The following is a 12,937-nucleotide window of genomic DNA, read 5'->3' as shown; positions in this document are numbered from 1 at the left end:
TGTAGACCAGGCTGGTCTCGAACTCACAGAGATCCGCCTGCCTCTGCCTCCCGAGTGCTGGGATTAAAGGCATGCGCCACTACCACCCGGCTCAAGTTTGTTTTAAAAACAAAAATTACCATGAAGATCCCCTTAAAAGCCCCAGCCTAACTTTTCTTGCAGACCTGGAGAAGCAAGTCAAACAGCTTGCAGTATCAATGAACACACGAAGTACTGTACTGCGCCCGCACACATACAGATACAAATCAAGAACATTTTTAAAGAGGGCTACAGAGATGGCTGTGGTTATAGCACTTCTTGTTTTTTTGTTTTGTTTTGTTTACCTGATGGTGTCAGTGAACTCTATGGCGTCCAGTTTCTCTGACAACAGCTTTTTGACGTCCGCCCAATACAAGCGAGCAGATTTAGGAATGTCTTGTTCTATTTCAGAGTTTTCTGAATAGCCAGTATCCGTTTCTGCCAGTTTCACACAGTCTTTCTGTTCTACCCGTTTACAGTAGCCCAGGTAGCCAATCATAAATCCTAAAGACAGAAGTTGTAGAGCTAAATTCAGACTTAGGTTCTAACTTATCACCAAAAACATCACCTTCTAATTAAATTCTAAGGGTCTAAAAGAACCACCTGAGTCTCGGTTTTATGGAATTTTAAATTACTACAATAGCCATTATTTTATACAGTGACCTGTTCAAGACACGGGTGAACACCCTGATGTACTAGAAGCTATCCCTGGAACCGTTCTAAATAGCCTGTGTATATTCCTAATATAATATCCGTAACTAAAAAAATGTACAAAGTATCACCTGGCCTGAAATAAGGCCTTTTTGAATTTCTTAAAATATACTCTTACCCATCAAGAAAAAGATGACTACTGTAACTGTCCCAAAGCAGAGTCTCCCATTAAACCTTCTGGGTTTCCTGACACCGGCCTTCATGTTATTGTCTGCACTCTCCTCTTCATCCACAGCCAGTTTCATCTCCACATGACTGTTGTCTCCATCTACTTGCCGAGCCAGGCTAAAGCGGGTGTACGACAATGGTTCCCCACCAAACTGGTATTTTTTGAAAAGGAAAGGAAGTGATACAAAAAGTATGAATGAATTACAAAGTTTGGTCATAATATACTAAGGGAAGCTTTCTAACATACTCTTCTCTGTGCCCAGTTCTGTCATCGGCAGATGAAGACTAGCCAACAGACTTTTCCCAGGGTTTCTAGTTTGTAAGTTTGCTATAACCTTTTTAAATTAATTTTTAAAAAAAGAGATGGATGGGGTTCTCACCACGTTACTCAGACTGGCCCAGAACTTGGAGGCCAAGCAATCCTCGACTCAACCTCTAGTGCAGCTCAAACTATTGGCACACATCTTAGTTCCACCTAGCTATGTAACTCCCAAACAGCCAACGCTACCCTATCCTTAGAGTATTTTCTTAGCTAATCTTAATTGAAACTGAACATCTTCATATATGGGTTTTGTGATACCTGTCTCTATTCTCAGCACTTGGGAAACAAAGGAAGACTGAGTTCAAGGACAACCTGAGACACAGCGAGACCCTGTCTCAAACACGTGAAACCAGAGCATGCCTTTCTTATGTGGGATCTGTTATTCCTCAAGACTACTAGTCAGATAAAGGAATGCCTGGTGGGAATTTGGGGTGTTCTTTTCTGTACACTGAGTGAAGTCAAGTTCCTCTACTGAATTTTTACAGATAGATGGAAATCGTACCAAGTTAGAGATTGCTGATCTGGCTTGATCCATCATTCCGAGCCGTCACAAGGAAGCACCTAACATTAGAACAGAGAAATATGAGATAAGAGCTCACTGCATCAGATTAACGAAGGTCTTCCATTCTATGTTAATTATAATATATCAAACTTGATCCTAGATATACCATCACCTTTCTTGAAAAGCTTTGTGTTTATTGAATTAGAATTTCACTATGGAGTTCTAGCTGGCCTTTAACTGGGATCCTACTCTATCAACTTCTCAGAACTGAGATTACAAGGACAACCATATCACCTGCTTCCTAGACATTAACTAAAGTGTTTATAATTACCGACAACCTATTTAATGTAATCCTTGCCTGATGCTGCACTGAAGTGGACAGCAGAGGAAAAGCTAGAAAGGATAGGACTGGGACAAATAAGAAATCTTATGAATAATGTTATTAGATCCAGGGAGTGTGATAATGTATTAAATCACTGTTCTTAGATTAAAAATTGAAGAACTTAAGAATTAAAAGTCACTATCAACCAGGTAATGTGCACACATTCAATTCCAGCAGCACTTGGGAGACAGAGACAATTCTGAGTTTGAGCAGCCAGCCAGGGCTACACAGAGAAATCCTGTCTTGAAACACACACAGAAAAACCAACCAACCAAACCCCCAAAATATAGGATAAAAAAAACTAGTTAGAATACTATCAGGTGTGTACTGTGCCCAGATAAATGCTTATTAATTTGGTATCCAAAGGGACTAATTCAAAGACAAACTACCATCTGAAAAAAAAAAATCAAAAAACACAAAAACTAGGAGAATTAAGTCAAGACTTTCATTCTCTAATAGTCAGGTCTGGTAACACAGGCTATAATCACAGCCTGGTGAGTTCAAGGCCAGCCTGAGCTATAAAGTAAGACCCTGTATCAAAAGAACAAAAAAACCACGCTGGCTGTGTATTGGGAGGTTGGTGGTGGTGCATGCCTTTAATCCCAACACTTGGATCTCCTGAGTTTGAGTCCAGCCTAATCAAGTCTATTCATGGGGATCCTTGAATCCCATGCTTTGCTGATTAGATGTGCAAGTGATCTCATACATGTTCTCAGAAGCACAATCTCTCGACCCTTCTGTTACTAAGTTTATCACTACACTGCACCAGCGAACCCAACTGCTAGAGCCAGAACGAGAAGGCCCTACCCTGAGTCAATTTCAACCATCTTTTCTAGGAAAAAGAGCTTCCACTTTAACGCTTGTGTGAAATAGATACCCTAAATTACTCTAGTCTAGTCTTGAGTTGGCATTTATTTAGCTTTGAAATTCTGGAGATCCAACCAAGAAAGGACACTTTATCCATGCTAAGTCCTCTACTGCTCACCATTAATGTGATAACACATTTAATTAAATAAATGACCTAAATAAGACCGAACACTTTGAGTTTGAAGAAAACAGACTAAATTTGGCTTTGTATTATAACCCAAGTATATATTTTTCCCAAGAAATGTGTTGTTTTTATTTAATCTACAGAACCAAATTTTTTGTTTGTTTGTTTTTGAAACAAGCTTTCTCTGTAGCTTTGATATCCTGGAACTAGCTCTTGTAGACCAGGCTGGCCTTGAACTCAGAGATCCACCTGCCTCTGCCTCCCAAGTGCTGGGATTAGAGGTGTGCACCACCACTACTTGGCCAGAACCAAAATTTAACCAAAAAAAAAAAAAAATCATAGCCTTTAATCCCAATACTAGATAGAAACCCTGCCTTTAAAAAGCCAGAAAAAATTACCTTGGGAAATTCCCAAATACCCTCATCACTAAACTTGCATTTGTGAACACCAGAGTAGTTCCAAAACAGCCATGAATCGCAGACCTCAGGGAAGATAAACCCAGTTAGTTCTTAAGTTTCATACAGAAAACTTCAGTCACTCACTTAAAATCTCACACCAGCATAGCTTTTTATTTATTTATTTGTTCATGTTTTTGGAGGCAGTTTTTCTCTGTGAAGAGCCCTGGCTGTCCAGGACTCAGTCTGTAGACCCACCTGCCTCTGCCTCCTGAGAGCACAGCACCTGTGCCCAGAAACAGCTTTCTAAGAACCTCTTTTGAATTTTCTTCCAAGCTAAAGCACTGAATCTACATTCTGCAAGCATGGCAGAGACATATACCAGCGAAAACACCATCCCCACTCAAAGCTGGTAGCTGCTTAAATTAGCAAAACAATTTTCATTTGGCTTATTATTCCAAGATGTCGCCAATGCCAACAATCTTTGGCAAGAGAAAGTTAATCTTAATTTTCACACATTATTTACTTAGACATCTTTTTTCACAAAGATTAGGAAAGCCATTTAATTCTAATGATTTAAAAAATAAGGTTTTACATATTTTGATCCATGATCTTAACTTTGGGATGTGAAATGGTAGATAAGCGAAGATATTAGCCAGACTAATCACAAACCAAACCGACACACGATTACCTTGAAATCTACTTTCAGCCATTTTTATAACTACGGCTCTGTAATTAATACAGGGAGGTTGGGTGGGGTGGGGGCAAAGGCAGAGATACTAAAATATTATTTCAGGTATCCATAGGTAGTAACTCAAGGTTAGGGTTAGGTTTCTCACAAGCACACTTCATTAGATAAATCCCTTTCAAAACCTTTGTGCTCACATAAAAGGAAGTTCCTCTGAGGACCTGAGCCAGATCTTCCTTCCCTTTTAAATTCATGTCCACTATCTTCAAAATTAGACAGCACAAGTCCCTGACTTTACCCAGTCTTTTCTGTTGATATTTAAAAAACAAAAAAACACTAGTCAAAGTTGTAAATACTTAGAATGACTTGTCAAGAGATGGTTCGTTTCGGCTTTTTAATTTGTCTTTAAACAGGTTCTTACTCTTCAGCCTAGCTGACCTCAAACTCAATAATCCACCTGCCTTGCCCAAATGCTGGGATCAAAGGTGTGTGCCACCATGCCCACACGTTAAGGTCTTGGTTAAGAGCCCAACTTTCCTGGGTGTGGTGGCACAGGCCTTTAATCACTTTTAAACACTCTACAGCAGGAGTAGGTGTATCTCTGAGCTCCAGGCTACCATCCCTTGAGTTCAAGTGTGACTTTCACTAGACAAGTCTCTATGGGCTTGAAATGAAAAAGCAATCAAGGAAATAAAGCTAGCAACCCAAAGGTCAGAACCACTTGCGGGGGTCAATCAAGTTCATTTTGTGTTGCACTCTGGGAGAGAAGGAACTCCACAGCCCCACAAAGCCAGAGGTTCATTTTAAATAATTTCTGCGTGGTTTAATTCAAGGTTAACCTTGTTCCATTACAGATAAGCACATTGCCTAGCCTTGGGGAGGAGTTAGCTAGACCTGATCTCTACCCAGAATCAACAGACTAGGGTCAACCCACCATTCCTTGACAGCATTCGCTTAAAGCATATAACCCTTTGAAAAAAATATGATAAAGTATGATATCGGATTCCTGTATAAAGGAGAGGTTTACATAATCTCGAGTCAAAAAACAACAACAACAACAACAACAACAAAAAGGAGGATCCACACTGGCTAAATCCCATTTTCTTTGTAGATAAAGCCCTGAATCAGCTTAAATGTCTTTTGTCAAAGAGGTCATATTTCACAGCTCGGAGCCAACTGCATTAGCCATTTAGTATTCTAAATTCATCTAATCCTAAAGATATCAGGTAGCCGAGAATTTCTGTAACACGACTGTTTCCCATTTAAATTCTCATACTTTAAAAAAAAAAGCAAAGAAATCCAGGCCACTGGATAAATAATGTTGCAAGACCATTTCATTTTAAGCACGGGACAAAGTATATTAGCCGACGACTCTGCAAAAAACAATTTTCTTACCCTCATTCACTATTTTAGAGCTGTCCAACACTGTGAGCACGCTGACTTTTCTACAGTTATTTCTAAATAGCTCTTACAAAAATATCTTATTCCCATAGCTTGAGAACTGCTAGCGACATTCTTAGTATTACCTGCAATGTTCATATCTATTCTGCCCTGGAAAATGAGATTCCACACGCACGGCCAAGAGGCGGAGAGCCTGGCAAGAAAGACCCTGGTGGTGCCGCAGCTCCAATGTGCGGTTCTTGGAACCTCTCTAAGTGCCCAGGACACTAGCGACCGAATAGAGGACAGCTTTGTCCTTTTCAGCTGTCGACGCCTGCCTGCGAGGAGCCCCAAGGTCACCCACGTACCCCGACAGCCGTTCCCTGGGGCGACTTCCTGGAGCAGCCACCACGTGTTCCCAGCGGAACGAGGCTGCGCTGCAACGCGGTGGCCCTTTCACTCTCGAACCCGCGGCCTACGACTGGCCTGCAGCGCCGAGCCGGAGGACGCAGGCTACGGCGGCTCCGCACCCACCCCGCTGCACCTGCAAGCCCCGGCTCCGCAGCTCCCCGCAGCCTCCCCGCCCGCTGGCCCCGACCTCTCGCTCCAGTCCGCCCGCTGCGCGAGGAGCACGAGGCTCCGGGGCGCTGACAGGCGCGTCACTCACTCTGAGGCTCCTCCGCAGTGGCCGAGATGACCGGTCGCGCTCCGCACGCCTTCTGCAGCGACCGCGGGCTCCTCGCCGAAGCTTATAGCCCGGTCCCGCCCCCTACCGGCACTCTGGCTTACGTCACTTCCTGCCTCACGTACACCTTCTGAGGCGCCCCTTTCCAAGACCGCTGGGGGCGCGATGCGCGCGCAGCTTGGGCGTGCGCGGCGTTCAAGAGAAAAGGCGCGAAGGCGGCAGGTGTCGGGAGGGCGCCCGCGATTGGCTAGACCGTTCTCCGCCGCACCTCTCCCCCGCGGGGGAGCCCGAGCTGGCGGGTCGCCCTGCCCCTAACCTTGACCGCCGAGCCAGCCACGCGGTGCAAGGTCAGAAGTGACAGCCTTTACTCCGGAACGCTTCTGCCGGCGGTGACGGAGAGAAACCACATCGTGAAAACGTTTTGCCGACTCGGAAATGCTTTGAAAAGGAAATACTTTAGTGTAAAATGCAAATATTTTTTTAAGATCTTCACAGGCAGCGCGCGAGTCAAGCAAAGAGCTGGGAACGCTTAATTAAATTAAAGACGGGAGAGAAAATAGAAACCAGAGATAAGATTGTAGATTAACTCGCCTGTTTATCGCCTTTATTGGTGTCAGAGGATTGTTGCAATGCATAGCAAATAAAAGGAGTTCAGTTAAGCTGCAAACATTCACACCCTTTCCCTCCTATCTATAATTTACTGTCCAGTCTGAGATTAGTGTACAAAGAACTACAAAGGGAGGGTGTTCTAGACCACGAAAGGATTGCAGATAAAGGACTCCCTGGTGGAGCCCTTAGGGTCCCTGGAAATGCCTTTTTTTTTTTTTTTAAAGTGCTACTTCCCAGCCTCTGCTTCATCTGCCCTAAAGTGCAGCAAGTTATTTAGGGTTTGCTGACTGCTGGCCCCTTTACATTCATGTCCGAACTGTACTACTCCTGAAGTATATAATTTTATAATCCGGAGCACCACTACGAATTGGTAGAAGACTAAATTCTTGGGCTGGTCATTGGGGGATCTCTTTGAAATTTATTAACCAGGCGTGGGGTTGCACGACTTTAAAAGCCTTTAATACCAACGCTCCAGGGGCAGAGGCAAGCTAATCTCTGAATTCTAGGCCAGCCTGGTCTATTGAGAACCCCGGGACAGCCAGAATAACAAAAACAAAACAAAACAAAACAAAACAAAAGGCCTAGGTCTTACAGAGCCCAGGCTGGTCTTGAACTTCTGATCCTCCAGGCTCCATATCTTTCAGGTGCTGGGGTTGCAAGCAGACATTACCACACCTAGGGTGCTGAAGATGGGAACCAGGGCCTCCTGGTTGGTGGGTGAGCACTCTACCAACTGAACTGCACCCAAGTCCGGAGGTGAAATTTATACCCTTGTCACAAGAATGACTTAGGAAACGTTCATTGCCATTCGTTTCTATGAAATTGCAATTAATGTTTTTTTGTTGTTGTTGTTCTTGTTGGGTTGGGGTTTTTTTTAGGGTTTTTGTTGGTGGTGGTCGTTTGGTTTTGTTTTGTGGTTTTCTGGAGGCAGGGTTTCCGTGTGTAGTCCTGGCTGTCCTGGAACTCACTCTGTAGACCAGGCTGGCCTTGAATTCATGGGTGAGAGAGAGTTGGTTCAGCTGCTAAGAGCACTGGCCTCTCCTCCTCCAGAGGACCCTTGTTTGATTCCCAGTGTTTGTTTCCACAGAGGCCCACACCAATCCGTGCCTCCAGTGCTGGAGGAGCCAATGCCCTCTCCTGACCTCCTCATAGTACAGACACACATGCGGGCAAAACACCAGAAACAATAACTACTTTCTAAATGGGGCTGGAGACATGACTCAGTGGTTGAGAGCAATTGTTGCTCTTGCAGAGACCCTCGTTCAGTTCTTAGCACCCTCAAGGTGTCCCTAACTCCAGTCAAATGATAGGACATTTAGGAGATCTGATCTTCTAAATTCCTCTGGCACCAGACACTCAGATGGTACATACAGCATACGGGCAAAACACCCATACATAAAAACACAGTAAATACTCAAAATCTCAAAAAAGAATTTTTAAAGGAAGTGAATTTTTAAAAAATCCACTGTTACCATCAATGTGTTTGGAGAAAAATGCTTTCATTTATTCCTTTGTTGTTGTTTGGTAACTATAAAACATGGAATTGTTCTCAGAGGAATTGTGTTATTCGGGACAATAGAATCTGTGCTCCTTGGACCGTGGTCATTCATATTTGGTTCAAGAATCACTCTTTTCTCTTTGAAGACAGCTGTGTTTTGTGTTGACCAAGGTAACAGCATTATTATATATTGAGTAATGCTACACAGTGGAAAAAGAGACGTAAAGAGCAGGGCGGGGAGCTGGGCAGTAACAGCACATGCCCTTAATTCCAGTACTCGGGAGGCAGAGGCAGGCGGATCTCGGTGAGTTCCAGGTCAGCCTGGTCTATAAGAGCTAGTTCCAGGACAGGCATCAAAGCTACAGAGAAACCCTGTCTCGAAAAACCAAAAACCAAATACAAACAAAACAACAGCAACAAAAATGAAATCCTATCATTTCCAACAACATATATGGAAATTGGGAGTAGAATGGTGGTTACCTGAGTCTGGGAAGAGTAAAGGGCGTGGGGAAATGTTGATCAGAAAGAACTGAGGTTCAAGAGGGCTGGGGAGACGAAACTGAGTTCAGATTCCTAGAACCCCCTGAAAGCTGGGCGAGCATGTGGTCTATCTGTAAATCCAGCCCTTGGGAGCAGAGCTGCATCTCTGGCCTTTGCACCCATATACACACATGTGCATGTGCATCTAGACACATATATGAACATATATACGCATGAGAAAATATTTCAAGAAAGCACAGGAGCAAGGGGTTCTACTGTGATCTCTCATAGTAAGGTTCATGTAATAACAATAATTTCAAGTTCCAGACCAGCCTGGGCTACATAGGAAATTCAAAGCTAGTCAAGGACACATAAGCTTCTAGAAAAGATTTTGAATGTTTTACGAAAGGAAAAAAAATATGTTTAAATTGATTTAAACATTACACACTGGCCAGGTGGCCCACACCTTTAATCCCAGCACTTGGTAGACAGAGGCAGCCTGATCCAGTGAGTTCTAGGACAGCCAGGACTGTTACATAGAGAAACCCTGTTCCAAAAAACAAAATAAATAAATTAATAAACAAACAAACAAATAAATATTATACACTGTGTAAATGTATCAAAGCATCACTTTTTATGTTTTTGTTTATGGGTTAAATATAAATTTAATTTTAAAAACAGCATACAAATGTTGAATGTGAACAAAAAATAAAAGTGAGACTTAGTCTGACAGCCAACTGCACCAACTGAAAGGCTTGTGCTGTTTTCCCAGAGGCTCAGCTGAGGTTCTGTTTTGTTCCAAATGATGACGTAGATTTCGTCAATGTGTGTCTGGTACAAAGGGGGGCCAGAAAGGATGCTTTTATTTATTTATTTATTTGTTTTAAAGATTTATTTATTTATTATATATACAACATTCTGCCTCCATGTATGCCGACACACCAGAGGAGGGCGCCAGATCTCATTACAGATGGTTGTGAGCCACCATGTGGTTGCTGGGAATTGAACTCAGGGCCTCTAGAAGAGCGGAAAGTGCTCTTAACCACTGAGCCCCCACTCCAGCCCCCGGATGCTTTTATTTTTACTTATTTTATTTTTGCTTGAGACAGTGTCTTTCTTTTTAGCCCCGGTTGTCTTGTAATTAACTATGTAGACTGGGCTGGCTTCAAACTCAGCAATCCTCCTGTCTCTGCATCTGAATGATGGGATAATGGCAAGAATCACCACACCTGGCTAGTCCCAATGTTTTTAATGTAAAAGTAAAACTGAATGAAACTATTTTCGGTTAGGTATATTTCTTAAGACGAGCCTCTCCGCTGACACAAATAGTTCCAATCAGACCAAATTAGACCGAATAAAAGATGCCCATGTTTAAAGCAGCTCTCTGGGGTGATACCTGGAAAGCATGGCGAGGGGGAGATGGAGGAGAGACCACGTGTTCCTTTCCTGGGCGGCAGCCTAAATAGCCTGTGGGAGTGGTCCTGACCCTCCCTGGGGAGTGGTCCTGACCCTCCCTGGGGAGGGAGGAGTCTCTGCTTGGCACACTTTCCGGGAGGTGGAGTCTGGACCAAGGAGACTCCTAGGGGAAGGGGCTTGAAATGAAGCTTCCTGCTCCAAGGGTAGGTGCCAGGGCCTGGGATGATGCTTTCATCCAAACACTTTGTCCTCCTCGGTCCCAGCTCTAAAAAAGAGCCTTTGCTGTTTCCCTACAAGAGCAAAGTCATAACACATATCTCGTGTGAACTGCCGACTAGGCACCAGAAAGCAGCAAAATTGGGGGGCGGGGGTCACTGAGAACAAAGATCTGTCTGTCGGGTGATGGCACACAGATGGGAAGAGGCTTGCGAGCTTTTGTTTGCTTGATTTGTTGAGTTGTTTTGTTTTGATTGGTTGGTTGGTTGGTTGGTTGGTTGGTTGGTTGGTTTGGTTTTGTGAGACAGAATCCTGCATAGCTCTGGCTGTCCTGAAGTTTACAGAGATCCCCAGCCTTGCCTCCCTCCCAAGTACTGGGATTAAAAGCATGTGCCACCATGTCTGGCCTAGCTTTGAGGTTTAAAACAAATCTGTTTATGTTGTGTATATTTTATTACATTAAAAAAAAAAACCAGTCTGGGTGTGGTGATGTGCACTTTAGTCCCAGCGCTGAGGCAGAGGCAGGCCCATCTCAGAGTTCAAGGCCAGTCTGGTCTATATAGTGAATTCCAGGACAACCAGGGCTACATAGTGAGACCCTGCCTCAACTCCTCCTTGCCCCTCCATAAAACCCAACCCAACCAAACAGAAATACCATTTGTCTGTCCTCCAAATAAATGTTCCTTATGGAGTACTACATGCAGTTCAAATCAGTGGTAGAGCCCTTTTGATCAATCTTTCTCAAACATTTTTAACTATACTCCATGGAACAATGCCATTTTCTCTCCCAACGTGTGTGTGTGTGTGTGTGTGTGTGTGTGTGTGCGTGTGCGTGTGTGTGTGTGTATGGGTACCATGAAACTGAAATAAAAGTTCATGACAACACTCAACTATGTACATACATACTGAAGTTTTCTACGCTCTTCAAGACCAAGATTTTAAAAATGCTGCTTTCAACCCATCCGGTTGATTTCCTGGTGGGCTGTGTGGCCTGTGGATGACAACCTCAGGAGGTGGTCCAAGGCCTTCTTTCTCAGGAACAATCCTTCCCAGTGAGCAGAATAAAGGACTTACTCAAAGTGAAGGTTTCTGCCTGGTCCTCTGCCCACTGCTTTCAGTCTCCAGCACCCTGCACTTGAACAAATATTGACTTGGGTTTTTGAGTTGGAGGCTGAGGCAGAAAGCACAGATGCAGGAAGCCTTTTGAGAGCCTCTCAAGACACACGATTTGGCTGGTGATGGCAAAGCAGGTCTTCCCAGAGACCTCTAGACCGCTCTCACCCACAGGGAGTTCTGACCACGGCGCCGGGGTAGCATGCTGGCTCCTTTTTCATTTCCACAGAATCGGAGCAAAGGGAAATAACTTTAGATCCAGACTCATAAAATATGAAACTCTGCTGCTTTGGGAGCAGGATGAGGTCCAAAGAAGGGGTGTGGTCATCAACTCATGCTCTTGAGGGTGGTACTGTTTCCCCAACTTTTTTCTCCTTCCGACGTTAACTTGGAACCTTTCATTTCCCAGTCCTTATACTAATGACCATATTATAGTCTTGTTTCCCTAGGGCAAAAGGTAAACACACGCAAGATGATGGAACAGAAGCAATATCCAGACTAATAGCAAGGAGTCTGCCCCACTTTACAGCAAAGCCCAAGGTTATTTAGTTGGGGGAAAGGAAGGCAATTAACTTTTAGTTAATTATAAGGATGTTTATACCAACTAATATAATGATGTGAAGATATAGGGCATGAGATTTAGTTATACTTGAGAAAAACAGAACTAATATCATAATAGAATTTTCAGTTTGGAAGCAACGTTAACTCGTGTGTTGGCTTTTACCTTAGTAAGTGCTCTGTAAAGGAAAGCTAAATTCTCTGGGCAATAATGGTGCGTGCTTTAATCCGAGCACTTGGGAGGCAGAGACAGGTGGATCTCTGTGAGTTCAAGAACAGCCTGGTCTACAAAGCACAGGCTCCAAAGCTACAGAGAAACCCTGTCTCGAAAAACCAAAAAAAAAAAAAGAGGAAAAAAAAAGGAAAGAAAGTTAAATTCCTTACTACTTCATCCAAACGAGTGGCTAGAGTCTGTCTCTCTCTCTCATCTCCAATGAGTAAATCTATAATTGCTGAAGAGACAACTCTTCCCAGAACCTTGGGTAGTTTGAACTTAAATATGAAGTGCTCCACCGCAAAGAGGGGGTGGGCCTTGTGTTGGAGGCCTGGTCTCTGGCTGACAGCACTATTGCCAGGCAGTTGGAGAGTGTATCAAGTTCATTAATGGATGAATCTATTCATATGTTTGTTTATTTCACAACCCCAGAAAGCCCCACTTCTCTCTCTCTCTTTCTCTCTCTCTTTCTCTCTGTTTCTCTCTCTCTGTTTCTCTCTCTCTCTGTTTCTCTCTCTCTCTGTTTCTCTCTCTGTTTCTCTCTCTGTTTCTCTCTCTGTTTCTCTCTCTGTTTCTCTCTCTGTTTCTCTC

The 12,937-nt window shown here is 43.6% G+C and overlaps 1 protein-coding gene across 2 annotated transcripts in view; it reads right to left on the bottom strand.

Moving 5' to 3' along the window:
- Tfrc (transferrin receptor) overlaps positions 1-6,313 on the bottom strand; it is a 23,005-nt gene extending 16,692 nt beyond the window's left edge. Inside the window, exons 1-4 of one of the 2 annotated variants that reach the window (XM_005344847.3) lie at positions 6,225-6,313; positions 1,722-1,780; positions 848-1,049; positions 324-522 (exon numbers count right to left, since the gene is read on the bottom strand). In XM_005344847.3, the coding sequence (XP_005344904.1) occupies positions 324-522; positions 848-1,049; positions 1,722-1,757 (437 nt within the window). In that variant the 5' untranslated portion in view covers positions 1,758-1,780; positions 6,225-6,313. Of the gene's footprint in view, positions 1-323; positions 523-847; positions 1,050-1,721; positions 1,781-5,703; positions 5,891-6,224 lie in introns of those variants that run through there. The other variant, XM_026785596.1, reaches the window with a different exon arrangement.
- Positions 6,314-12,937: the final 6,624 nt, after the last annotated feature.

The sequence above is a fragment of the Microtus ochrogaster genome, chromosome 2 (assembly GCF_000317375.1).
Source record: "Microtus ochrogaster isolate Prairie Vole_2 chromosome 2, MicOch1.0, whole genome shotgun sequence".
Classification (NCBI taxonomy): domain Eukaryota; kingdom Metazoa; phylum Chordata; class Mammalia; order Rodentia; family Cricetidae; genus Microtus; species Microtus ochrogaster.
Note: the sequence above shows the minus strand (reverse complement) of the source record. Positions and strands in the feature narration are given on the sequence as shown.